General features: G+C 41.1%; 1 protein-coding gene across 4 annotated transcripts in view; it reads left to right on the top strand.

Annotated features, from left to right (window-relative positions):
• Nucleotides 1-27,309, top strand: part of opa1 (OPA1 mitochondrial dynamin like GTPase) — a 142,427-nt gene that overhangs the window by 38,505 nt on the left and 76,613 nt on the right. For all 4 annotated transcript variants that reach the window (XM_072255295.1, XM_072255293.1, XM_072255294.1 and 1 more), the window contains 8 exons: nucleotides 433-513; nucleotides 3,919-3,993; nucleotides 4,509-4,580; nucleotides 5,216-5,315; nucleotides 9,223-9,353; nucleotides 14,851-14,923; nucleotides 15,145-15,217; nucleotides 19,237-19,352. In XM_072255295.1, the coding sequence (XP_072111396.1) occupies nucleotides 433-513; nucleotides 3,919-3,993; nucleotides 4,509-4,580; nucleotides 5,216-5,315; nucleotides 9,223-9,353; nucleotides 14,851-14,923; nucleotides 15,145-15,217; nucleotides 19,237-19,352 (721 nt within the window). The remainder of the gene's footprint in view (nucleotides 1-432; nucleotides 514-3,918; nucleotides 3,994-4,508; nucleotides 4,581-5,215; nucleotides 5,316-9,222; nucleotides 9,354-14,850; nucleotides 14,924-15,144; nucleotides 15,218-19,236; nucleotides 19,353-27,309) is intronic.

The following is a 27,309-nucleotide window of genomic DNA, read 5'->3' as shown; positions in this document are numbered from 1 at the left end:
TATTTCTGCAACATTTGATTTATATTGAATAGTCAAATGTAAAACTTTTATGTAGAACTGTTGTTCAGAATTATGTGTGAACTACAAATATAAGTATTGTGTAGTTGATTTGACCTTTGACTTGAGTTACAGAATGGTATTGTTACTAGACTTCTCACTACTGTATTTACTTTCTTCAGTTTTTTATTTATTTTTGACTGTTAGTTATTATGTAAAAAAAGTTATAACTTTATGTAACAATTAGAACATATACTATATTAATCAAAATTGTTTTTATGAAAAAAATGATTACACCAAAGAAGCTCAACAATAATATAACAAATTAGAAGAAAGATATTGATGTCAGTGTATTTATTTCATATCTGTTCATTACCTTTTGTAGCTGATGGCTTTTATTTATTAATTCTTTTTTGTGGATTTGACTTGATTCAGGTAACATTGAGTGAAGGTCCTCACCACGTGGCTATGTTTAAAGACAGCTCGCGAGAATTTGACCTTACCAAAGAGGAAGATGTAAGTTCTGATAGGGTTTTGTTTTTTTTCTGTTATTGAGCAGCATCATTCAGGATCTAAAGGGTTTTATATTCAGCATTAAATCTCAGCACTGAAACAGCTGTTCAAAATGATTACACATAATAAGACTCTAAGACCATAAGACATAGGAGCAGAATTAGGCCATTTAGCCCATCAAGTCTGCTCTGCCATTCCATCATGGCTGATCACGAATCCCACTCAACCTCATACACCTGCCTTCTTTCCATATCCTTTGATGCCCTGACCTATCAGTAAATATTGTTAGAGAATATTAAACAAAATTTCTGAGATAGGGATGTCCTCAGCTGAACATTATCTTGATTAACTTCACTGCCAGCTAATTTTCCAATAGTTTCATAGACAATATGTGTAATATCTGATTTCTTATTTTGAGTACATGGTTTGGAAAGTATCCCATTCATGTTGCAAGCCAAACCTTGAATTTTCCCTAAAATTTGCAATTGACGAAGTTGGCTAAACAACTGAATTGCAGATAAATTGATCAATTTGCAAGTGCTATCTTGATTTTGTCTAGCTATTCCTGGAGAGGGTAGATACTAATTTAGTGGAACAAATTATACTTATGCCTTTTAAAAATAATTTTTTAAGCTTGTTGAATAATAAAAGCTGACTATATTTATGACCAGAGTTTTCAGAAATGTGTCATAAGTGCATGTAATATGGGATAACTTAGTGAAATAACCTACCTGCCTTGAACCTGGAGCAATAATAGATGGAACAATGGCTTTTCATTACAACTTTTGATCTAAAGATAGTGATAGATACTGAGGCATGAGAAAGGAGCTGGGCAAAGTTGATTCAAAAGGAACACTAACAGCAAGTTGTACTTTCCAGGAGCAATTTGGAAGGCTTAGGATAGAGACATTCTAAAGAAGAACTATTCTAAAGCTAGTATGAGACAACCATGGCTGACAAGGGAAGTCAAAGCCAACATAAAAGCCAAAGAGATAGCATATACGAGAGCAGAAATTAGTGGGAAGTTGGAGGTTTGGGAAACCAACAGAAGGCAACTAAAAAAAGGCATAAGGAGGGGAAACAATGAAATATGAAGGTAAGCTAGCCAATAAAATCAAACAGAATACTAGAATCTTTTTCAGATACATGAAGAGTAAAAGAGAGGCAAGTGTAGATATCTGTTCACTAGAAAATGACGCTGGAGAGGTAGTAATGAGGGACAAGGAAATGGCGGATGAACTGAATAACTATTTTGCATCAGTCTTCACTGTGGAAGACGTTAGCTTTACACTGGAAATTTGAGAGTGTTGGGGCAGGAGTGAGTGCAGTTGCTATTACTTAGGGAGAAGATGTTTGGGAACCTGAAAGGTCTGAAGGTGGATAAGACACCTGGACCAGATGGCCTACACCCTGGGGTTCTGAAGGAAGTAGCTGATGAGATTGTCGAGGCATTAGTAATGATCTTTCAAGAATCAATAGATTCTGGCATGGTTACAGAGGGACTGGAGAATTGCAAATCCCACTCTACTCTTCAAGAATGGAGGGAGGCAGGTGAAAGGAAATTATAGGCCAGTTAGCCTGACCTCAGTGGCTGGGAAAATGTTGGAGTCGTTAGGGTACTTGGAGGCACATGACAAAATAGGGCAAAGTCAGCATGGTGTCCTCAATAGAAAATCTTGCCTGACAAATCTATTGGAATTCTTTGAGGAAATAACAAACAGATTAGACAAAGGAATATTAGTGGATGTTGTGTGCTTGGGTTTTCAGAAGGCCTTTGACAAGGTGCCACGAATGAGGCTGTTTAACAAGATAAGAGCCCATAGTATTTCAGAGAGGATACTAGGATAGATTGTGCATTGGCTCATTGGCAGGAGACAAAATGTGGGAATAAAGGGGGCCTTTTCTGATTGGCTGCCAGTGACCAGTGGTGTTCCGCAGGGGTCAGTGTTGGGACTGCTTTTTGCGTTGTAAGTCAATGATTTGGATGACAAAATTGATGGCTTAGTGGCTAAGTTTGCAGACAACATGAAGATAAGGGGAGGGGCAGGTAGTGTTGAGGTAGCAGGGAGTCTGCTGAAGGACTTAGTCAGATTAGGCGAGTGGGCGAAGCAGTGATAGATGGAATACAGTGTCGGGAAATTAGACATAGACATAGAATAGTACAGGCCCTTCGGCCCACAATGTTGTGCCCACCCTCAAACCGTACCTCCCATATAACCCCCCACCTTAAATTCCTCCATATACCTGTCCAGTAGTCTCTTAAATTTCACTAGTGTATCTGCCTCCAGCACCGACTCAGGCAGTGCATTCCATGCGCCAACCACTCTCTGAGTAAAAAACCTTCCTCTAATATCCCCCTTGAATTTTCCACCCCGTACCTTAAAACCATGTCCTCTTGTATTGAGCAGTGGTGCCCTGGGGAAGAGGCGCTGGTTATCCACTCTATCTATTCCTCTTAATATCTTGTATATTCATAGTCGTACACTCACCACCCACTCAACCTGCAAATTAACCTTTAGGGAATCCTGCACAAGTACTCGCAAGTCCTTTTGCACCTGCGATTTTTGAAATTTCTCCCCGTTTACGAAGGAATAAAAGCATAGACTATTTTATAAACGAAGAAATTCGAAACTCAGGTTCAAAAAGACTTGAACCTGCATTGTTAACTCTGGAACCTTTAGAAGTTGTATCCAATCTACATAGTCCTTCAGAAATTAACTCCCTAAACATAGTGGCCAATCTACCTCTTTCTGCTCTTTTAACAAGCTGCATAAAACTGGGCCTTAGACTAAACTTTTGATTATTTTAGTATCACCTTGTGTAACCTAGAGTCCCAAAAAATATAATTGTTACTCATGAAGTATCATGTGGTATTTTGCCATATTAGATGTTCCTTTTATATGAATATCATTGAGTTCTTGTCATTACATGTAACATTGACAGCAATTGAATGTATCTGGTCTTCTCCCTCTTGATGCCTCTTCCTTCATTTTCTATAAATGTCAGGTGATCTAAAATTTACCTTGAGTCTATCATATATTAACTAGTGAGTCTTTTGTTCTTTAATGTGTCTGTATAAAAACTTAGGCCATTGATTTATTTTTGTCAGCATTTGACTAACCCCATCTCTCAAATTTTTCACTAATTCAACAAACTCAGTTCTCTAAGCTCTCTTATGTTTATTCTGACCTAATCCATGTTGTCCTCCTTCCCTTGTGTTGTCGACTGTATAGCTTTCAAAACTACATTCTCAGAAATTCCCTCCATAAACGTATTTGTCACCAATTTGCCACTTCATTTCCCCTTTTGAAATGCGTTCCATGATCAAGTTTAGACCAATCTTAATCTCAATTTAGCTTGTATGTTTCTCAGTTTATCTTCATTGCTGATTTGTTTTTATCTATGCAGCTAGCAGCATTGCGTAATGAAATAGAAATAAGAATGAGGAAAAGTGTAAAGGAAGGACAGACTGTCAGTCCTGAGGTAAGTTGATGCAGTGTATGCCAATTCAGTATGTTTGAATAATACTTCTAAGTTTGGTAGGGTTCAAAAAATTATTTTTCAAAACTCACATTGTTGATGTTTGGATCTTCGTGAAATTTTGAGCAATGAAATTATAAAACTTAAAACTATACATTATTAATAGAGTTATGTTTTTTTTAAGTAATATGTGTCTTATAGCAGAAAATCTGAATGTTTTAAACTTCAAAAAAGGTCTTTTTACAAATTTAAGCTTTCAAAGTGAAAGTGTGAATTGTACAACGGATTTATAAAAATTATTTGGTGATGTAAAAAATGTTCTTTTGACAATAAAATATAATGAAATTTTGTATTGTTTAATCTTTAAATGAAATTTCTCAACTATAAATTAAATGAGTTTGCCAATTATGGATGATGCTTAGCAACAATTACTGTGGGTTAATTTGATATATCGTTACTTTTAAATGTACTACTACTTGAAGGTGATTGCTTGTATTCATATTTTGTGTAATCCTTAGACTATCTCGCTAAGTGTGAAGGGCCCAGGTCTACAACGAATGGTACTAGTAGATCTTCCGGGTGTTATCAGTGTGAGTATCAGAAAGTGTGCTTTTTCTGCAATAAAGGGAAATTGATGCGTCTGTAGCTTTTGAACTTCATAGATCTAGGCTTAAAACCAAAAGTCCAATTATCGGAACTGTATTAACAAAATCATCATTTTAGTCAATGATTCTACTTTAGAACTTGCAACCAAGAATTCACTTACCCTGCGAGATAATCTACTGTTGTGAATGTGTTAATGAGCACAGAATTAAATGGAAGACACTGGAGGCTGCTCCCAGTGTGTGTTAGATAGGGGAAAATTAACAAATGACTTTTTTTTCCTCATGGCATTTCACATCCTGGTTTTAACTTTCATTTTTGATGAAGTGCAATTGCTTGTAAGTGCTGTCCATAGCCATTGAAGAAGTTGGAAAATGAAGTTTTAGGTCTTTTCTTTTTGTTGTTGGCATTGGTTCTCCATACTTTATTCAAAATGCCTCAAATTAATGCATGGATTACTTAATTGTATTGTAAGCCTATCATTTGAGTTTCCATTTGACATTTTAAGAGCCTGCCAACACTATTAATAATCAGATCTTTTATATTACGCAAAGCTTAAACCTTTCTTTTACAGTGTTCTGTTACCTTACTGAACTTTATGGCTTTTTTTCCTATGTTGAAGACGGTAACTTCAGGAATGGCTGCTGACACCAAGGATATCATTTTTAGCATTAGCAAAGCTTACATGCAGAACCCTAATGCCATCATACTTTGTATCCAAGGTAAGGATTTAAGTGCATTTACCAACAGAACATTGTTATGAGAAAATACTACATTTTCATTTATTCATTTTATAACATTTATTACTCACCGTTAATTGCCATTTAGATGATGTTGGTGAGCTGCCACCTTTAGCTGTTGCAGCCGAGCTATTTGCATTATATAAGTGTTCGTTGCTTCAAGTTCATATAACCTATCAGGTTAATCAGTCTTTGGTATCCTGTATTAATGCATGTAATTAATCTTTTGACTATAATGTCTCTTGCATGATCACCTTAGATAATGTAAATTTGCTTTTTACTAAATGATGGGCACGATAGTACAGCAGACAAATGCTGCAAGCAAAGAGCTAAAGTTTTTAAATCTGTGTTCTGATCCTATTGGGAGATCATGATGCTGTAAATATCAGAATCAGGTTTATTATCACTGGCATGTGACGTGAAATAAGCAGCAGCAGTTCAATGCAATACATAATCTAGCAGAGAGAGAGAGAAAAGTAATATAATAAAAATAAAATAAAACATAATAAAGAATTATATCAGTTACGTATATTGAATAGATTTTTTAAAATTTGCAAAAACAAATACTGTATGTTTTTAAAAAAGTGAGGTAGTGTCCAAAGCTTCAATGTCTGTTTAAGAATTGGATGGCAGAGGGTAAGAAGCTGTTCCTGAATCGCTGAGTGTGCGCCTTCAGGCTTCTGTACCTCCTACCTGATGGTAACATTGAGAAAAGGGCATGCCCTGGGTGCTGGAGGTCCTTAGTAATGGACGCTGCCTTTCTGAAACACCGCTCCCTAAAGATGTCCTGGGTACTTTGTAGGCTAGTGCCCAAGATGGAGCTGACTAGATTTACAAACTTCTGCAGCTTCTTTTGGTCCTGTGCAGTAGCCCCTCCATGCCAGACAGTGATGCAGCCTGTCAGAATGCTCTCCACGGTACAACTATAGAGGTTTTTGAGTGTATTTGTTGATATGCCAAATCTCTTCAAACTCCTAATAAAGGATAGCCGCTGTCTTGCATTCTTTATGACTACATCGATATGTTGGGACCAGGTTAGATCCTCAGAGATCTTGAGACCAGAAACTTGGTCTGTGATCCATCTGACTAGAGTGTATTTGCTTTGTTTTTTCATTCAATGTTTACTGATCATTTTTGCACCAAAATATGAGCATAGATTACATACTCTCTGTTGTGCACAAACTCATAGTATTTGATCTATCCATCAAGAAATGTAATTGAATCAAATTGCCGAGTCCAAATTTCAAAACCCTATGGCTTGAAATGTGCATTTTTCAACTTTTGTCGTGAAGCTAATTTATTCCCAAACCATCTTGAAACGTTGCTAACAAAAATATAATAATTAAATATATATCTATGCAGACATGGAGTGGTGCCTCCCTTATGATAAACTTGTTATAGTGCTCAGACGTGGTGCTCTTGTCCCATTCCTGTTCTCCCGATCCAGTGAAGTATTCTTCACTCGAGCTTCCATGGGTTACCTCCACCATCATACTGACTGTAGTCTACATCACACCTCAGGCAGACAGCAAGCTAATACTTGAGGAACAAAGCAGCAATCCTTGGCACTTGTCATATTGTAGCAGAGACAATCAGACTATCTTGAAGAAATTTCTGCGAACTGGTGTTAAAACATCACCAGTGCTAGAGGAGTCAACACAAATTCTTCAGTGGATCTAAATGAATATGCCACACACATCATTGACTTCATAAGGATATGTGTGCACAAGTATGTACCCAGAAAAATATTCTGAGTTCTCCCCAGCCAGAATGAGGAAAGAGATTCATAATTTGCTGAGGACTAGATCTGTGGGTTTCAGCTTGTGACCAAGACTTGGAGGGTATGTCTAGGTATGACCTTTGGCCAGATTTGTGGTATATGTCCAAGTAAGCAATTGTGAGTGCAAAGAGGGAATTTCAGACTAAACTGGAATCACAGATGGATGCAGAACAGCTGTGGCAATGCTTGCATGATGTAACTTCCTACAAAACAAGATGGATAGCTGTCACTCAGATGAGCTCAATGATGCTTATCCATCTTTTGATAGGGAAAGCTATGACACTATCAATAAGCCCTTTTACCTCCAGATGACCTGCAATTTCAATCTCTGAGGCCACCGTCTGGGCATCCTTCAAGAGGATAAATCCAGCAAAGGTGTCTGGTCCATACGATGTACCCTGGCCAAGTACTTATGATCTGTGCAGATCAACTGGCTGGAGTATTTATGGCCATTTTCAACCTTTGGCTTTGTGGTTCCGAGGCATTCATTGTTCTGGTGCCCAATGACTCAATGACTACAGTCTGATGGTACTTACATCAACTATAATGAAATACTTTGAGAAGTTGGTTATGGCATAAATCAACTCTTGTCTCAGAAATAATCTGGATCTGTTCTGGTTTGCCTACTAGTACAGCAGGTTAACAGCAGATATGATGACTCTGGATCATCTGGACAATGGGAACTTGTAATTCAGGCTCCTATTCTTTGACTGCAACTAGCGTTCAACAAAGTCATCCGGTCCAAACTTCAAGACCTGGGCCTCTATTTCCTTCTGCAAATGGATACTCGACTTTATAGTTGGCAGAACTAAATCAGTGAAGATCAGTAACAATGTCTCCTCCTCACTGGCGTTCAGAACAGGTGCACCTCAAGGCCATGTGTTTAGCCCATTGCTCTGCTCTTCTATACAGACATGGCTGAATGGTTAAGCACAGCTCCAATGTCATCTTCAAGTTCGCCAATGACATGACTGTTGTTGGACAAGTCCCACAGATGACCGGCTTACCGGATGGAGCGAGATGGGTCAGCTGTTTTGAGTGGTGCTACATAACCAATCTCTCCCTCAACATCAGCAAAACTAAAGAGGAGGGTAGAAGGGCAAATTTGCATTAGTCTACAGTGGGGGATTGGCAGTGTGGAGAGTCAGCAGTTTTAAATTCCTGGGTGTTAACATTATTAGATGGCCTGTCCTGGGCCTAGGACATAGATGCAATCATTCAGAAAGTGCACCAACATCTTTACATTTTTAGGAGGTGTGGTCTGTCATCAAATAACTCTTAACAAGCTTCGAAAGATGTGCTCTTGAAATATCCAGACTGGTTGGGTCATGACCAGATAGGGCAATTTGAATGCACAGGAACGGAAAAAACTGCAGGCTGTAGTGGACTCTGCCCAGTCCATCACGGGTACACTCCTCCCCACCATTGGTAGTATCCAGCGGACACACTGCTTCATGAAGGCAGCAACTATCATCAAAGGTCCCCACCATTTGGATTATGCCATCCTTTTGCAGCTACCATTGAACAGGAGATACAGAAACCTGAAGTCCCATTCCACCAAGTTCAAGAATGACTTCCTTTCAACCATTCGACAGAACTGTACTCATTACACTGCTACCACCTTGACCACTGTGCACTAAAATGGACCTTTTTTTTGGTTCTAATAGTGTTTTTGTGTCTTCCTATAAAAATAAATATGTATAATTTATGTTTAATATATTTTCGTTTTAAATGCTGATTGTATAATGCAATGTGCCTGTGATTCTGCTGCAAGGAAGCTTTTTATTTCACCTATGCATACAGGTCCTTATGCATATGACAATGACTTTAGTTTCTTATGGTTTCATATTTTGCATCATGTAACATATATTTATAAATCTACAAACTGAAACTTAAAAGCTTCAAGTCCTGGGTCATAGAAATCATCAGTATGGATGATAAATAAACAACTTCAAAAGTTTAACTGAGGGATACTGGAATTCCTTAAATTCATGTAACTTGACATTTGCTTTTTGACCACTTTGGAAGACTTGTTCCTTACATGATTAAATGGAAGGTATTTGATTGTTACTTTATATTTCAGAAGTTACATGTTCACCTTTGTTTCAGATGGGTCTGTAGATGCTGAACGCAGTATTGTAACAGATTTGGTCAGCCAGATGGATCCACAAGGCAGACGGACCATTTTTGTATTGACTAAAGTGGATCTGGCAGAAAAAAACTTAGCGAGTCCCAGTCGAGTAAGGCTCTTTTAATGTTTGATAATATTAAAAAATTGAGTATACATGTAGTGCTTTCAATATTGAATTCTTAACTTATTTCCATGTGTTACAGTTATACTTATTATCATACATGAATACCATTTATTCATTGTTTAGGCACTGTTTTACGCACCCACTCCCCCTCGCCCCTTTTATAATTCCCTTTCCATTTGTTAAACCAAATTATACTGTGGAGGTACAGTTGCAAGAAAAAGTTTGTGAACCTGGTTTTCTTCATTAATTATTCATAAAATGTGGTCTGATCTTCATCTAACTCACAATAATAGACAATCTGCCTAAACTAATAACACTCAAACAATTGTACTTTTCCTGTCTTTATTGAACACATTATTTAATCATTCACAGTCCAGGCTGGAAAAAGGATGTGAACCCTTGTATTTAATACCTGGTAGAACCTCTTTCGCAGCAATAACCTCCACCAAATGTTTCCTGTAGCTGCTGATCAGACTTGCACAACAGCAAGGAGGAATTTTAGCCCATTACTCCATACAAAACTGTTTCAATTCATCAATATTTCTGGAATACCTTGCATGAACAGCCCTCTTCTGGTCATGCCATAGCATTGGAATTGGGTTAAGGTCTTGACTCTGACTGGAACATTTCAAAACACAAATTTTCTTCTTTTGAAGCCATTATTTTGTCTAGTTACTCTTGTGTTTCAGATCATTGTCTTGTTGCATCATCCAACTTCTATTAAGCTTCAGGTGATGGACCTCTACCCTGACATTCTCCTGTAAAGTGTCTTGATACAATTTTGAATTCATTGTTCCCTCAATGAAGGCAAACTGTCCAGGCCCTGAGGTAGCTAAACAGCTCCAAACCATGATGCTCCTTGGTGCTGGTGTGCAGTAGCTTTTTCCTCCAAACATTTTGTTTCATCTGTCCACAGAACATTGTCCCAGAAGCATTGTGGAACATCCGGATGGGTCTTTTGCAAACTTGAGGTGTGCAGCAATGTTTTTTTTTTTCGAGCAGTAGTTTCCTTCTTGGTGCCTTTCCATGAATAACATTCTTGTTCAGTGTTTTTCTTACAGTGAATAAATGAACAGAGACTTTAACGAGTCCTGCTGATTTCTTCAGGTCTTTTGCTGTTACCCTTTGGTTGTTTTTCATATCCTTAAGCATTGCACATTGTGCTCTTGGTGTGATCTTTGCAGGATGCCCATTCCTCGTGAGAGTAACAGCAGTACTGCATTTCCTCCACTTGTAGACAATTTCTCTTACAGTGGACTGATGGACACTCAGGTCTTTAGAAATGATTTTGTAGCCTTTTCCAGCTTCTTATATCTCTACAATTCTTCTTCTAAGGTCCTCTGAAAGTAGTTTTGTTCGAGACATGGTGCACATGAACAGATCTTTCTTGAGAAGAGCAGGTATTCCCCAGGTGCCCTGGGGAAGAGGCGCTGGCTATCCACTCTATCTATTCCTCTTATTATCTTGTACACCTCTATCATGTCTCCTCTCATCCTCCTTCTCTCCAAAGAGTAAAGCCCTAGCTCCCTTAATCTCTGATCATAATGCATACTTTCTAAACCAGGCAGCATCCTGGTAAGTCTCCTCTGTACCCTTTCCAATGCTTCCACATCCTTCCTATAGTGAGGTGACCAGAACTGGACACAATACTCCAAGTGTGGCCTAACCAGAGTTTTATAGAGCTGCATCATTACATCGTGACTCTTAAACTCTATCCTTCGACTTATGAAAGCTAACACCCCATAAGCTTTCTTAACTACCCTATCCACCTGTGAGGCAACTTTCAGGGATCTGTGGACATGTACCCCGAGATCCCTCTGCTCCTCCACACTACCAAGTATCCTGCCATTTACTTTGTACTCTGCCTTGGAGTTTGTCCTTCCAAAGTGTACCACCTCACACTTCTCTGGGTTGAACTCCATCTGCCACTTCTCAGCCCACTTCTGCATCCTATCAATGTCTCTCTGCAATCTTTGACAATCCTCTACACTATCTACCACACCACCAACCTTTGTGTCATCTGCAAACTTGCCAACCCACCCTTCTACCCCCACATCCAGGTCGTTAATAAAAATCACGAAAAGTAGAGGTCCCAGAACAGATCCTTGTGGGACACCACTAGTCACAATCCTCCACCACCACCCTCTGCCTTCTGCAGGCAAGCCAATTCTGAATCCACCTGGCCAAACTTCCCTGGATCCCATGCCTTCTAACTTTCTGAATAAGCCTACCATGTGGAACCTTGTCAAATGCCTTACTAAAATCCATATAGATCACATCCACTGCACTACCCTCATCTATATGCCTGGTCACCTCCTCAAAGAACTCTATCAGGCTTGTTAGACACGATCTGCCCTTCACAAAGCCACGCTGACTGTCCCTGATCAGACCATGATTCTCTAAATGCCTATAGATCCTATCTCTAAGAATCTTTTCCAACAGCTTTCCCACCACAGACGTAAGGCTCACTGGTCTATAATTACCCGGACTATTCCTACTACCTTTTTTGAACAAGGGAACAACATTCGCCTCCCTCCAATCCTCCAGTACCATTCCCGTGGACAACGAGGGCATAAAGATCCTAGCCAGAGGCTCAGCAATCTCTTCTCTCGCCTTGTGGAGCAGCCTGGGGAATATTCCGTCAGGCCCCGGGGACTTATCTGTCCTTATGTATTTTAACAATTCCAACACCTCCTCTCCCTTAATATCAACATGCTCCAGAACATCAACCTCACTCATGTTGTCCTCACCATCATCAAGTTCCCTCTCATTGGTGAATACCGAAGAGAAGTATTCATTGAGGACCTCGCTCACTTCCACAGCCTCCAGGCACATCTTCCCACCTTTATCTCTAATCGGTCCTACCTTCACTCCTGTCATCCTTCTGTTCTTCACATAATTGAAGAATGCCTTGGGGTTTTCCTTTACCCTACTCGCCAAGGCCTTCTCATGCCCCCTTCTTGCTCTTCTCAGCCCCTTCTTAAGCTCCTTTCTTGCTTCCCTATATTCCTCAATAGACCCATCTGATCCTTGCTTCCTAAACCTCATGTATGCTGCTTTCTTCCTCCTGACTAGATTTTCCACCTCACTTGTCACCCATGGTTCCTTCACCCTACCATTCTTTATCTTCCTCACCGGGACAAATTTATCCCTTACATCCCGCAAGAGATCTCTAAACATCGACCACATGTTCATAGTACATTTCCCTGCAAAAACATCATCCCAATTCACACCTGCAAGTTCTAACCTTATAGCCTCATAACTTGCCTTTCCCCAATTAAAAATTTTCCTGTCCTCTTTGATTCTGTCCTTTTCCATGATAATTATAAAGGCCAGGGAGCGGTGGTCACTGTCCCCCAGATGCTCGCCCACTGAGAGATCTGTGATCTGACCCGGTTCATTACCTGGTACTAGATCTAGTATGGCATTCCCCCTGGTGGGCCTGTCCACATACTGTGATAGGAATCCATCCTGGCCACACTTAACAAATTCTGCCCCATCTAAACCCTTGGAACTAATCAGGTGCCAATCAATATTAGGGAAGTTAAAGTCACCCATGATAACAACCCTGTTATTTTTGTACCTTTCCAAAATCTGCCTCCCAATCTGCTCCTCTGTATCTCTGCCGCTACCAGGGGGCCTATAGAATACCCCCAGTAGAGAAACTGCTCCCTTCCTGTTCCTGACTTCCACCCATATTGACTCAAAAGAGGATCCTGCTACATTACCCACCCTTTCTGTAGCTGTAATAGTATCCCTGACCAGTAATGCCAACCCCTCCTCCCCTTTTTCTGCCCTCTCTATCCCTTTTAAAGCACTGAAATCCAGGAATATTGAGAATCCATTCCTGCCCTGGTGCCAGCCAAGTCTCTGTAATGGCCACTACATCATAATTCCATGTATGTATCCAAGCTCTCAGTTCATCACCTTTGTTCCTGATGCTTCTTGCATTGAGGTACACACATTTCAGCCCTTCTACCTTACTGTCTTTACACCGTTAATTCTGCTTCTCTTTCCTCAAAGCCTCTCTGTATGTTAGACCTGGCTTTACTCCATGCACTTCTTTCACTGCTCTATCGCTCTGGGTCCCATCCCCCTCGCAAATTAGTTTAAACCCTCCCGAACCATGCTAGCAAACCTACCTGCAAGGATATTTCTCCCCCTCGAGTTCAGGTGCAACCCATCCAATCTGTACAGGTCCCACCTTCCCCAGAAGAGATCCCAATGATCTAAAAATCTAAAACCTTGCTCCCTGCACCAACTCCTCAGCCACGCATTCAACTGCCATCTCCTCCAATTCTTACCGTCTCTGTCATGTAGCACTGGCAGCAATCCTGAGAACGTCACCCTTGAGGTCCTGTTCTTCAGCCTTCTACCTAATTCCCGAAACTCACACTTCAGGACCTCATCCCTCTTCCTGCCTATGTCTTTGGTCCCAACATGTATCACGACTTCTGGTTGCTTTCCCTCTTGTACCAGGATGTCGTGCACCTGGTCAGAGACATCCCGGACCCTGGCACCTGGGAGGCAACAAACCATGCGGGTGTCCTTCTCACATCCACAAAATCTCCTGTCTGCTCCCCTGACTATAGAGTCTCCAATGACGACAGCTCTCCTCTTCTCCATCCCACCCTTCTGCACCACAGGGTCAGACTCAGTGCCGGAGGCCCTGCCACCGTGGCTCACACCTGGTCGGTCGTCCCCGCCGACAGTATCCAGGACGGTAAACTTATTATTCAGGGGAATGGCTACAGGGGTGCTCTGCACTACCTGTCTGCTCACCTTCGCTTTCCTCCCTCAGACTGTCACCCAACGACCGGCTTCCGACAGCCTAGGTGTGACTACCTCACTGTAGCTCTCATCTATGACTGCCTCATTCTCTCTTATGAGTCGAAGGTCATTCAGCTGCTGCTCCAGATTCCTTACACGGTCTTCCAGATCGCCCAGCCGTATGCACTTCTGGCAGATGTGACTCTGCGGGAGAGGGGCGTTCCCCCAAGACTGCCACATCTCACATGAGAGGCACATCACCATCTGAGGAGACATTGTAAAAACTAACTGCGAGCTAGCTTGTCCTCCGCCTCTTCTCGTCAAAGCCTCTCGAGTCAAAGCTTCAAAGCTCCACTCCTTCACTGGCCCACTCACGCTCTGGCCGCTTTCCATGACATTGCCCAGTTTCTCCAATTTTGTCCCACAGTCCAAAGATGTACCGGGTAGTTCATTGTAAATTATCCTTTGATTAGGTTATGGATAATTACGCTTGTGGGGCGGCGGGGGGGGGGTGTTGCTGGGGCAGTGTGGCTTGAAGGGCCAGAAGGGCATACTCCGTCTGTATCACTAAATAAATAAATAAATTCCAGTGGTGAATTCTTTTCTGCTTATATCCAATATTTTAATGGTTACATGGGTTATGAAGAATAGTTATTTTTAAACTAAATGTTATATTTTGTTTATCTGTTATTTGTATGTTATACATATACAGATTCAACAAATTGTGGAAGGCAAGCTTTTCCCAATGAAAGCTTTGGGTTACTTTGCAGTTGTTACTGGCAGAGGTAAGGTTTCATTGCATCTTTTAAAAATATTTCAAATGTTACAGAATATTAGTTTTACTGGCAAAGGAAACTTTTGTCAGAAAAGTATACTATTTAAAGGCACTTTTAAATTATGGTTAGTATAATCATATTTTTGTCAAAAAAATGTTTTCCAAATCATTTTATTTCAATGTATTTAAATGTTGTGTAACCTTCTGTTTTTTTTTATTTTAATAAAACAGGCAACAGCAATGAAGGTATTGATGCCATAAAGGACTATGAAGGAGAATTTTTTCAGAATTCAAAATTATTGAAGTAAGATTTTCAGTTCTTTGCATCTTCCTTTATAATTTGGATTGCAAGAGGCAGAGAGAAAGTAAATGACAGGCAAATCCTTTGCTGCTTGTAAGATCATATTCAGATGTGAACACATTCTATTCCATACACCTCCAAGATCGGCCCTCTTCCCAACTCTGCTCACATGTTAATGGTGACAAGTGGGTCTCTCCCTAATTGTGGGTACAATCAACAATAATTTACATGGGTGCAATTAAATTACATTTAGTTTTATATTTGTTTTATCATTCACAAGAACAGAACAAAATAGGAGCAAGAGTAGGCTACTCCTAAACCAGCTTCACCATTCAGTATGATCATGACTGTTCTACACTGGCCTCAACTCATCTTCTGTGCACCTTCCTCAAAACTCTCAACCCTCTGTTCTCTACCTCCATTGTAAATGTATGTAATTAGCAAGCCTTCACAACCATCTGACGTACTCAAATTCCAGAGATTTGCCACCCTTAGTGAAAAGAAATTTCTGCACACCTGTTTACATGACTAGTCCCTTATTAGAGGCTCTCCAACTGGTACAAATATCTGAACAAATATCTGTTGGACTCTTTCAGCATCTTCTATGGCTCAATAAGGTCACTAATCAATTTTTTTCTAAACTCCATGGAATATAGACTCAGACTCTCTTGCTTCTACTTTAGGCCAACACTTTTATTCCAGGAATTATCCTGGTGAATTTCTTTTGACTTCCTCAAATTCTATCATAAACATTTCTAGATAAGGGGACCAAAGCTGTACATAGTATTCCTGGTGTGTCCTCACTAACACATTGTTTTATTGTAACATTTGTTGGACCTGCCTGCTAACTTTTCCGGATTCATGCTCTAAAACGCGTGGATAGTTTCAGTTTCTATGCATTTAGATAATTAGCCACATTTTTACTCCTCATTCCAAAGTGCACAGCCTCATTTTCCCATATTTTTATTAAGTTGGCAAATGGAGTTTAATTCTCCTTAAGTCTTTTAAAGAGAGTAGCAGCTAACTAAGATTATATTTAACTTGTTAATATGATATGACTGTTGTTAATATGGAGACTAAAAACTGATTTACATTATAAAATAATAATTTGATTAGTTCTGTGAATTCAAATTCTTCATTTCAATCAAACTGGAATAGATGTTATGGCTGTTTTCATTACATTAGATAAAACTATTAACAAACTTTGATTATAGATTGTTGTCTTTGTTCTCAGCCAGTTTAACTGCTGTTGCGTGTCTTGCATACCATTTGATTAACTCTCTGGAGGGTTCATTTGCTACAGGATGTTTCAGAGCTGCAGACTTTCGGTCCAGTTTTATTGTTCATAGTATTGTCCCATTTTTTATCCTTGCCGACTGATTTTGTATGTGTATATTTTTTCCCTCTTTTCTGCTATATATCTGATGTGTAAAAAAGGCCTTCGCATGTTGTCGTCTACTCTGCCCTTGTCATCCACGAGGGATAGAAAGATATGGACTTCCCTGTAGATGACAAAATATGTAGATATCACTAAGGTCTTCTTTAATGTATTCAAAATACCCCTAATTTCAAGAAAAACATGCCCTAATGTAGCAGCATGAATAAACTCCTTAATACATCTAAATACTTTTGCTCACTTATAAATACAGATATATGGGATATGTAGGTGAGCAAAAGTTAAGCATTGGACGTAATGGGCTGAGAAGTCTGTTTCTGTGCTGAATAACTATGATTGTACTCTCAGTAGCACCAAGTACCTTTATAAAATGCCTGGTGGCTCTCATGTATGATCTGTTTGCGTCTTGTTTCCCTGTGTCCATGGCTTTTCTTAGATACCTGCTACACTTTGTATCCTCTCATTAAATCTGAAAATAAGTTTTCATACCAGCTCTTTCAAGTGGGCACCTGTGGTTCTGTTTATACAGTGTACCCTATGATTTCAAAGCAGAATTAATATGAAGATGAGTTTTTTTTTAGCAAAGCAATAGATGAGGAGGACTTGGTGTAATGAAAAAATCTAGTTGAGCAGTTTGCTGTCCATTCTTATGTGAACTCCCTTTCCAAAGGGGGACATATCTGTCTAAATTCACATAGATTCAGAATTGTGTTTTTTGTGGAGTTTAACCAACTGAAAGTTTACTGTGCGTCACAATGGAACACCTATATGGTTCTTGCCTGACCAGAACCAACCAATCCATTAGGTTTACCATATTATTGGATGTGAATGAGGATAATCTTTGACTTTCAGTAAACTTTGTAACATTCAGCCAAGTAAGGTGATCATCAGCAATGGCCTGGAATATTGTGTATATATCTATTCAGGTACTTAGCAAAATTGCTTCATGGTGGGCTTGGTTCTGCCACAATGACTGCACCTACCTCCTTTCAGTAAAATAATCTACACATTATATTTACTTGCATATATTAGTTGTGTATAAATACTGGAGATTCTGTCCAGCAAAACTAGAAATACCATTACCAGAAGGACTGTTGCAATTAAAAGAAAATGGCTCGACATTACATTCACAAGACATTTAAGGATGGACAATAAATTCTACCTTACCAGCATCACAGACATCACAGCAATTAGTACATATTTTAAAAATCTAGTTTTTGCTTAATATACTTGGAGTGGGGCAGTGGTTCATTTAGAATAGCAGCAGTGCCAATTTCATTTGTGCTTTGACTGTGCAATTGATTCCTGAATATTCTTACTTGCAGACCCCAGTCATTTCAAATTGGCAAAAACATCTCCACAGGTGCACCACAAAGATGTGCACTTTACACCTTTGACTGTGTGGCTAAGTACAGCTCCAACACTATATACAAGTTTGCTGATGGCACCACTGTTGTGGGCTGTATCAAAGATGGTGATTAATCAGCATTCAGGAGGGAGATTGAAAGTTTGGCTAAGTAGTGTAATAACACCAACCTCTCACTCAGTGTCACTAAGACCAAGGAACTGATAGTAGACTTTAGGAGAGGGAAACCAGAGGCCAATATTCAATGGAGGATCAGAGGTTGAGAGTGTCAATAACTTAAAATTCCTGGGTGTCACTATCTCAGAGGACCTGTCCTGGACATGCCATATAAGTGTAATCGCAAAGAAAGCATGACAGCACCTCTACTTCCTCTGGAGTCTGCGGAGATTCGCATGTCATCAAAAATATTGACGGACTTCAATAGATGTGTGGTGGAAAGCGTATTGACTAGCTGTATTATTGCCTGGTATGGAAACACCAATGCCTTTGAGCAAAATAATCTTACAAAAGGTCGTGGATTCGACTCAGTACATCACAGGTAAAGCCCTCGCAACACTGAGCACATCAACCTGAAATGTTGCCAGTGAAAAGCAGCATCAATCACCTAAGATCCTCACCACCCAGGCCATGCTCTTTTCTTCTGGTGCCATCAGCTAAAAAGTACAAGTGCCTCAGGACTCACACCACCAGGTTCAAGAACAGTTACTACCCGTCAACCATCAGGCTCTAGAACAGAAGGGGATAACTACCTTCATTCTGTTTCTGATGTTCCCACAACTGATGATCTCACTTTAAGGACTCTTTAACTTGTTATTTCATGCTCTTGTTTTTTATTCCTATTTACTTGTATTTGCATTTGCACAGTTTGTTGTTCATTGATCCTGTTTACAGTTATTGCTAAGTATGCCCACAGGAAAAAATAATCTCTGGGTTGTATGTGGTGATACATATGTTCTCTGATAATACATTTTACTTTGAACTTCATTAGGATTTGTGGCCAATATAGGTCATGCAATTCTGCTTGCTGCAGGTTTGTGAAAGTAGTCATGTAAAGCTTTCTATCTTTATCCTTTTGTGCCTTCTACATCAGGTTTTCTTGGTTTCTTTGTAATTTTTCATTGCTGTCCTTGTTTAGAGAGAGAATTGGTTGACTTGACTGGGTACTTCTCATAAGAGCTGCAATTTGCTGGGTGGTTTTTGTATCAATTTGCCCTCCCTGTAATTGAATTCAGCTAGCTTTTGCATTATTTTCCATTATAGGACAGGAATGCTGAAAGCACACCAAGTGACAACCAAGAACCTAAGCCTAGCAGTGTCGGATTGTTTCTGGAAAATGGTGCGAGAGTCAGTGGAACAGCAAGCCGATGCATTTAAAGGTAATATTAAATAAGCACTAATGCGGTTATTATTCAGGTTCATAAAAATAACTAGATTACGGTTTGTGCTATTCCGCTTGAGAACATTAAAATTACGTATCTTTGTAGATGAGTAATGCAAGGAAGAATATTTGTGAAATAAATCTTTGAGAACACAAGATTGGCTATTGGAAGAGAAACTGAAGAACTGTCTTTTTTGCATACTTTTAGGAGTAGTTTTATGAAGCATAGGTAGTCTGAATTTTGAAAGAAATATGTGACAGTTCCCTATCTAACTATCCATAGAGTTTCCAAGTTTCGTTCAGGTGCTACTGATTGTTTGCTGATTGTCAATACCTTATGGAGTAAAGTAGCCCAGAACTGTACCACACCCTATTGCCCATGATAGGAAATTGGCTCAAACCACGCATTGATGTAGTGTTCCCATTTATTTCATTGAATAGGTAACTATGACAGAAAACAGCATTAAGCTTTAAATTTTGTTTTAGGTTGTTTATTTGATTATTTTGTACTTTTTTCGATTTTTTAACGCTTTAAATTCTTAACCTTGATTTAGGGAGATTTTAAATGTTTCTCATATCTTCTGGAATGCTTTGCATTGTGGGAACCTCTGTCAATGTGTCCAAATCTAGCTCTGTGATACTTTTTGCGATTAGTTTTAAAACAGCTAATGGGCAGTCAAATTTATTCATGAATATTTCCCTCCAGTACAACGTTATTATGAGGTAAACATAATCTTAATAGTGAATTGCAGAATGTTAATAAAGGAGAATTCATTTTATTTTTAGTGTTCTAAAATATAAATATTTATCAATGTAGGCAGGCTTCACTGAACCTTCAGGGATCAAAATCATTGATAGAAATATTAATTACTCATAGATCAGTCAGATGCATGTTGGGAAATTGTTGCTCCAATAGCATTGCATAGTTATAAGATTACAATATGCATGAAAGTATTATGTAGCTTAAGAACTTTGTGTGATCAATTTAACAGTGACATCTAAGAAAATGTAAGGTAATGTTTGTTTTCAATAAAAGGACAAAATTCCTTTTAAAAAAAAAGCAATTATATATGTTTTGGAATCAGGAAGAACTGACTTAATAAATACAAGACTGTACATCTTGGCCTCCAATGTTGTATTTTGTGAAGTGGTAAATTGGGATAGAAACTGAGTTAAGGAACTAAAATTTTAAAAAATGAATTAATTAGTGTTGAAGGTGGTGCTTCTGTTACCTCGAAGCCCTGATCCTTTCCAGTGAACAGTCTTTCCTGAGGTTTTGCATTCCAATGAAGGAAACTTGTCATGGTCATTGCAAGTCCAAGACTGATGGTCAGTGGTGAAAATAAAACTGTAGCTGAGTGATAAGATGGTAGAAACTGAATCGTGGATAAAGTGGGGCTTGTAAACCTGTTGTAGATTCCAGTTGGGAAAAATAGAATATTCATGTCTGAAATACATAACTGAGATTTATGGAGGAGAACTGACTGTCATATCCATGTTATTTTCATCAAGTATGAGCAATTAATTGAACTTTGTTGAAGTTATTTGCCTGTTGGATAAGAATTTCGTTCTTTTGTTATTTGTGGTACTGTGAATGTACGCCCTTTCTGTTACGTATATGACAGAGATAAAAATAGATGCAATCGAAATGATATATTTTAAGAAGTCAATATTGATATAATAAATGTACATTACACTGCGGTGACAACTGAGGGGGGCAGAAAGCTAGGTAATTTTAATTTAGCTGCTTTAACTTTAAGTAAAAAATGGTGGAATATGGGCATTCTTACTGTAGTTCAGAGGCAACTATCAGTCCAAAAGGTTAGTAAAAATGGATTTTGCAGCTTTTGACTGTGTAGAGCAGTGGTTCCAAAACTGGCACAACCAAGATATTCCTGCTCCACTTTATTTACCTTCAGGCAGAGAGTTAGGTTTTGCTTGATCTATGATGATGTCATAACTTTTCCCTTTATTGATCGTAGTTGAGGTAGGACTTAATAGATTGTGATTGGTAATCCATCATGAAAATGGCAGAAACAGACCAAATGAAGAAGTGTAGACAGTATAGTTTGGAATATCTGAAATATGCATATATATCAGCACCAAGCAATCAAGCAAGGATGTGGGAAGTCAGGGAGCCCTCCAGTGTCCCTGACAATGACACCTGCAAGAACTGCATCCAGCTGCAGCTCCTAACAAACCGCGTTAGGGAACTGGAGCAGGAGCTGGATGACCTGCGGATCATTTGGGAGAATGAGGAGATTATAGATCGTAGCTACGGAGAGATAGTTACACCAAAGGAGCAGAGGACAGGAAATTGGGTCACTGTCAGGCGAGGGAAGGGGAAAGGGCAGGCAGAGCAAGGTTCCCCTGTGGCCATTCCCCTCAGCAACAAGTATACCGCATTGGATACTGTTGGAGGGGATGACTTACCTGGGACAAGCTGCAGTAGCCGGATCTCTGGCACTGAGACTGGCTCTGCAGTGCAGAAGGGAGGGGGGAGAAAGAGGAGAGCGGTAGTGATAGGGGACTCGATAGTTAGAGGTGCAGATAGGAGGTTCTGTGGTCGTGACAGAGAATCCAGGATGGTTTGTTGCCTCCCAGGTGCCAGGGTCAAGGATGTCTCTGATCGATTGCATGACATTCTGAAGTGGGAGGGTGATCAGCCAGATGTCGTGGTGCACATCGGTACCAATGACATAGCAAGGAAGAGTGAGGAGGTCCTGGACAGTGAGTATAGAGAGCTTGTTAGGAAGTTGAAAAGCAGGACCTCGAGGGTGGTAATCTCAGGATTGCTACCTGTGCTACGTGCCAGTGAGGGTAGGAATAGGATGCTCTGGAGGAGGAACAAGTGGCTGAGGAACTGGTGTAGGGGGCAGGGTTTCAGATTTCAGGATCATTGGGACCTCTTCAGGGGCAGGTGGGACCTGTACAAGAGAGACAGGTTACACTTGAACCACAGGGGGACCAATATCCTTTCAGGGAGGTTTGTTAGTGCTATTGGGGAGGCTTTAAACTAGATTTGCAGGGGGATGGGAACCAGAGTGCCAGAGCTGACAGTGTGGCTGGGGTGAAAATAAACGATAAGACCATAAGACCACAAGACAAAGGAGCAGAAGTAGACCATTCGGCCCATCGAGTCTGCTCCACCATTTTATCATGAGCTGATCCATTTTATCCTATTTAGTCCCACTGCCCCGCCTTCTCACCATAACCTTTGATGCCCTGGCTACTCAGATACCTATCAATCTCTGCCTTAAAGACACCCAATGACTTAGCCTCCACTGCTGCCCATGGCAACAAATTCCATAGATTCACCACCCTCTGACTAAAAAATTTTTTTCGCATTTCTGTTCTGAAAGGGCGCCCTTCAATCCTGAAGTCATGCCCTCTCGTACTAGACTCCTCCATCATGGGAAACAACTTTGCCACATCCACTCTGTCCATGCCTTTTAACATTCGAAATGTTTCTATGAGGTCTCCCCTCATTCTTCTAAACTCCAAGGAATACAGTCCAAGAGTAGACAAACGTTCCTCCTATGTTAACCCTCTCATTCCTGGAATCATTCTAGTGAATCTTCTCTGTACCCTCTCCAACGTCAGCACATCCTTTCTTAAATAAGGAGACCAAAACTGCCCACAGTACTCCAAGTGAGGTCTCACCAACGCCTTATAGAGCCTCAACATCACATTCCTGCTCCTATACTCTATTCCTCTAGAAGTGAATGCCAACATTGCATTTGCCTTCTTCACTACCGACTCAACTGGAGGTTAACTTTAAGAGAATCCTGTACGAGGACTCCCAAGTCCCGTTGCATCTCAGAACTTTGAATTCTTTCCCCTTTTAAATAATAGTCTGCCCGTTTATTTTTTCTGCCAAAGTGCATAACCATATACTTTCCAACATTGTACTTCATTTGCCACTTCTCTGCCCATTCTTCCAATCTATCCAAGTCTCCCTGCAGACTCTCCATTTCCTCAGCACTACCGGCCCCTCCACCTATCTTCGTATCGTCAGCAAACTTAGCCACAAAGCCATCTATTCCATAATCCAAATCGTTGATGTACAATGTAAAAAGAAGCGGCCCCAACACTGATCCCTGTGGAACACCACTGGTAACCGGCAGCCAACCAGAATAGGATCCCTTTATTCCCACTCTCTGTTTCCTGCCAATCAGCCAACGCTCTATCCACGTATGTAACTTTCCTGTAATTCCATGGGCTCTTATCTTGCTAAGCAGCCTCATGTGTGGCACCTTGTCAAAGGCCTTCTGAAAATCCAAATATACAACATCCACTGCATCTCCCTTGTCTAGCCTACTGGTAATTTCCTCAAGAAATTGTAATAGGTTTGTCAGGCAGGATTTTCCTTTAAGGAATCCATGCTGAGTTCTGCCTATCTTGTCATATGCCTCCAGGTACTCTGTAACCTCATCCTTGACAATCGACTCCAACAACTTCCCAACCACCGACATCAAGCTAACAGGTCTATAATTTCCTTTTTGCTTCCTTGCCCCCTTCTTAAATAGCGGAATGACATTTGCAATCTCCCAGTCCTCCGGAACCATGCCAGAATCTATCGACTTTTGAAAGATCATCGCTAATGCCTCCGCAATCTCCACAGCTACTTCCTTCAGGACACGAGGGTGCATTCCATCTGGTCCAGGAGATTTATCGACCTTTAGCCTATTCAGCTTCCTGAGTACTTTCTCTATCGTAATTGTGATTGCGCACACTTCTCTTCCCTGCCACCCTTGAGTGTCCGGTATACTGCTGATGTCTTCCTCAGTGAAGGCTGATGCAAAATACTTGTTCAGTTCCTCTGCCAGCTCCTCATCTCCCATTACAATTTCTCCTGTATCATTTTCTATCGGTCCTATATCTACTCTCACCTGTCTTTTACTCTTTATATACTTGAAAAAGCTTTTAGTATCCTCTTCGATATTATTTGCTAGTTTCCTTTCATAGTTAATCTTTTCTCTCTTAATGACCTTCTCGGTTTCCTTTTGTAAGGTTTTAAAAACTTCCCAATCCTCTCTCTTCCCACTAATTTTTGCTTCCTTGTATGCCCTCTCCTTAGCTTTAACTTTGGCTTTGACTTCTCTTGTCAACCACGGTTGCATCCTTTTTCCACTCGAAAATTTCTTCTTTTTTGGAATATACCTGTCTTGCACATTCCTCATTTCTCGCATAAGCTCCAGCCACTGCTGCTCTGCCGTCTTTCCCGCCAGTGTCTCTTTCCAGTCAACTTTGGCCAGTTCCCCTCTCATGCCACTGTAGTTTCCTTTACTCCACTGAAACACCGACACATCAGATTTCGGCTTCTCTTTTTCTAATTTCACAGTGAACTCAATCATGTTATGATCACTGTCTCCTAAGGGTTCCTTCACCTCAATCTCTCCAATCACCTCCGGTTCATTACACAATACCCAATCCAGTACAGCCGATCCCCTAGTGGGCTCAACAACAAGCTGTTCTAAAAAGCTACCTCGCAGACGTTCTACAAATTCTCTCTCTTGAGATCCAGTGCCGACCTGATTTTTCCAATCTACTCGCGTTAAAATCCCCCACAATTATCATAACACTGCCCTTCTGACAAGCCTTTTCTATTTCCAGTTGTAATTTGTAGTCCACATCCCTGCAGCTGTTTGGAGGCCTATAAATAACTGCCATCAGGATCCTTTTACCCCTGCTATTTCTTAGCTCAACCCATAAAGATTCTGCACCTTCCGATCCTATATCACCACTTTCTAATGACTTAATATCATTTCTTACCAATAAAGCCACGCCTCCCCCTCTGCCTACCTTCCTATCCTTCCGATACACCGTGTATCCTTGGACGTTCAGCTCCCAGAGACATGCATCCTTTAGCCAGGTCTCAGTGATGGCCACAATATCATACCTGCCAATCTGTAGCTGTACAACAAGATCATCCACCTTATTTCTTATGCTGCGTGCATTTAAGTACAACACCTTAAGACCAGTATTTGATACTTTTTGCTTTGATTTCACTGCAACTTTTTTGCACTGCAACTCACCCCAATGGCTACACATTTGCCCCATCACCTGCCTGTCTTTCCTGACATCTTTACTGCTCACTATCTTAGATTTATTTCTGTTTTCCGCTTCCTCCGCTCTATCATTCCGGTTCCCATCCCCCTGCCAAATTAGTTTAAACCCTCCCTAACAGCTCTATTAAACTTGCCCGCCAGGATATTGGTCCCCTTCGGGTTCAGGTGTAACCTGTCCTTTTTGAACAGGTCATACTTCCCCCAGAAGAGATCCCAATTATCCAAGAATCTGAAGCCCTTCCTCCTACACCAGTCTCTCAGCCAGGCATTCATCTGCCTGATCCGACTACTCTTGGCCTCGCTAGCACGTAGCACAGGTAGCAATCCCGAGATTACTACCCTGGAGGTCCTGCTTCTCAGCTTCCTTCCTAACTCCTGGAAATCTCTCTTCAGGACCTCCTCCTTTGTCCTATCTATGTCATTGGTACCAACATGTACCAAGGCAACTGGCTGCTCACCCTCCCCCTTTAGAATATTCAGGACCCGATCCGAGACATCCCGTACCCTGGCACCTGGGAGGCAACACACCATGCGGGTATCTCTATCAGGCTCACAGAATCTCCTGTCAGTTCCCCTGACTAGGGAATCCCCCACGACTACCGCATTTCTCTTCTCCCTCCTTCTCTCCTGCACAACAGCGCCAGGCTCAGTGCCAGAGACCCGGTCACCGTGGGCGTCCCCTGTCAGGTCATCCCCCTCAACAGCATCCAGAACAAGATATTTGTTGCTGAGGGGGACAGCCACAGGGGTACTCTCCACTATCCGGGCATTTCCCTTCCCTCTCTTGACAGTGACCCAGTGTTCTGACTCCTGTAGCCTAGGGATGACTATTGACTCCTGTAGCCTAGGGATGACTACCTCCCTGTAGCTCCTGTCTATCGCCTCTTCACTTTCCCTGATAAGCACTAGGTCATCAAGCTGCAGCTGCAGATCCCTAACACGGTCTCTGAGGAGCTGCAACTCGGTGCACCTGGCGCAGATGTGGCCATCAGGGAGGCTGGAAGTCTCCCAGGATTCCCACATCTGACACCCTGAACAAAGCACTAACCCTGCAGGCATGCTATCTAATTCTACACGAATGAAACAGGAAAAATGTGTCTACTCACCCACTTACCTTGCCAAACAGACAAACTTTTTAAACCGTTAGCTGTGAGAGCCCTGCTGATTCGTCCGGGCCGATTCGTGAAAGGGTTGGGGGGTGGGGGGAGAGAGAAAAAAAGAGTTGGCACTTCGCTCTCGCCTCTTCCCGTTTATTGCCGAAGCCCGTTGAAGCCAAAGCCCTACACTCTGCTACCGCTCACTCCACTGCCCACTCCGACAGCTGCCCGCTGTATAGGGTGGTCGCCTTTTTAAACTCTCCGCACGGTCCTGCCGACGTCACGCGCCTGCGCAGTCTCGCCCTTCTTGCACTCGAAGAAGTTTTAAAAAAAAAACTGCCTTCCTTCACAATTCAGCTCCCACGACGCTCTGTAGTCCCGATCCAAAGGAGAGCCGTTGGTAGCAACCTGCCTTTTTAAACTCTCCGCGCGGTCCTGCCGACATACGCGCCTGCGCAGTCTCGCCCTTCTTGCACTCGAAGAAGTTTTAAAAAAAACTGCCTTCCTTCACAATTCAGCTCCCACGACGCTCTGTAGTCCCGATCCAAAGGGCCGATTTGCGAAAGGGTTGGGGGGGGGGGGGGCTTGTTGATGTTGAAAGTTTGAGCAAATCCGCTGATAGGAAGGTTGTGAGTGGTGGTAAAAGTCTTCTGATGTGTATATATTTCAATGCTAGGAGTATTGCGGGGAAGGCGGATGAGTTGAGGGCGTGGATTGACACGTGGAATTATGATGTTGTAGCAATTAGTGAAACTTGGCTACAGGAGGGGCAGGACTGGCAGCTTAA

This window comes from Mobula birostris, chromosome 4 (assembly GCF_030028105.1).
Source record: "Mobula birostris isolate sMobBir1 chromosome 4, sMobBir1.hap1, whole genome shotgun sequence".
Taxonomy (NCBI): domain Eukaryota; kingdom Metazoa; phylum Chordata; class Chondrichthyes; order Myliobatiformes; family Myliobatidae; genus Mobula; species Mobula birostris.
This window is presented reverse-complemented; position numbering and strand designations above follow the sequence as displayed.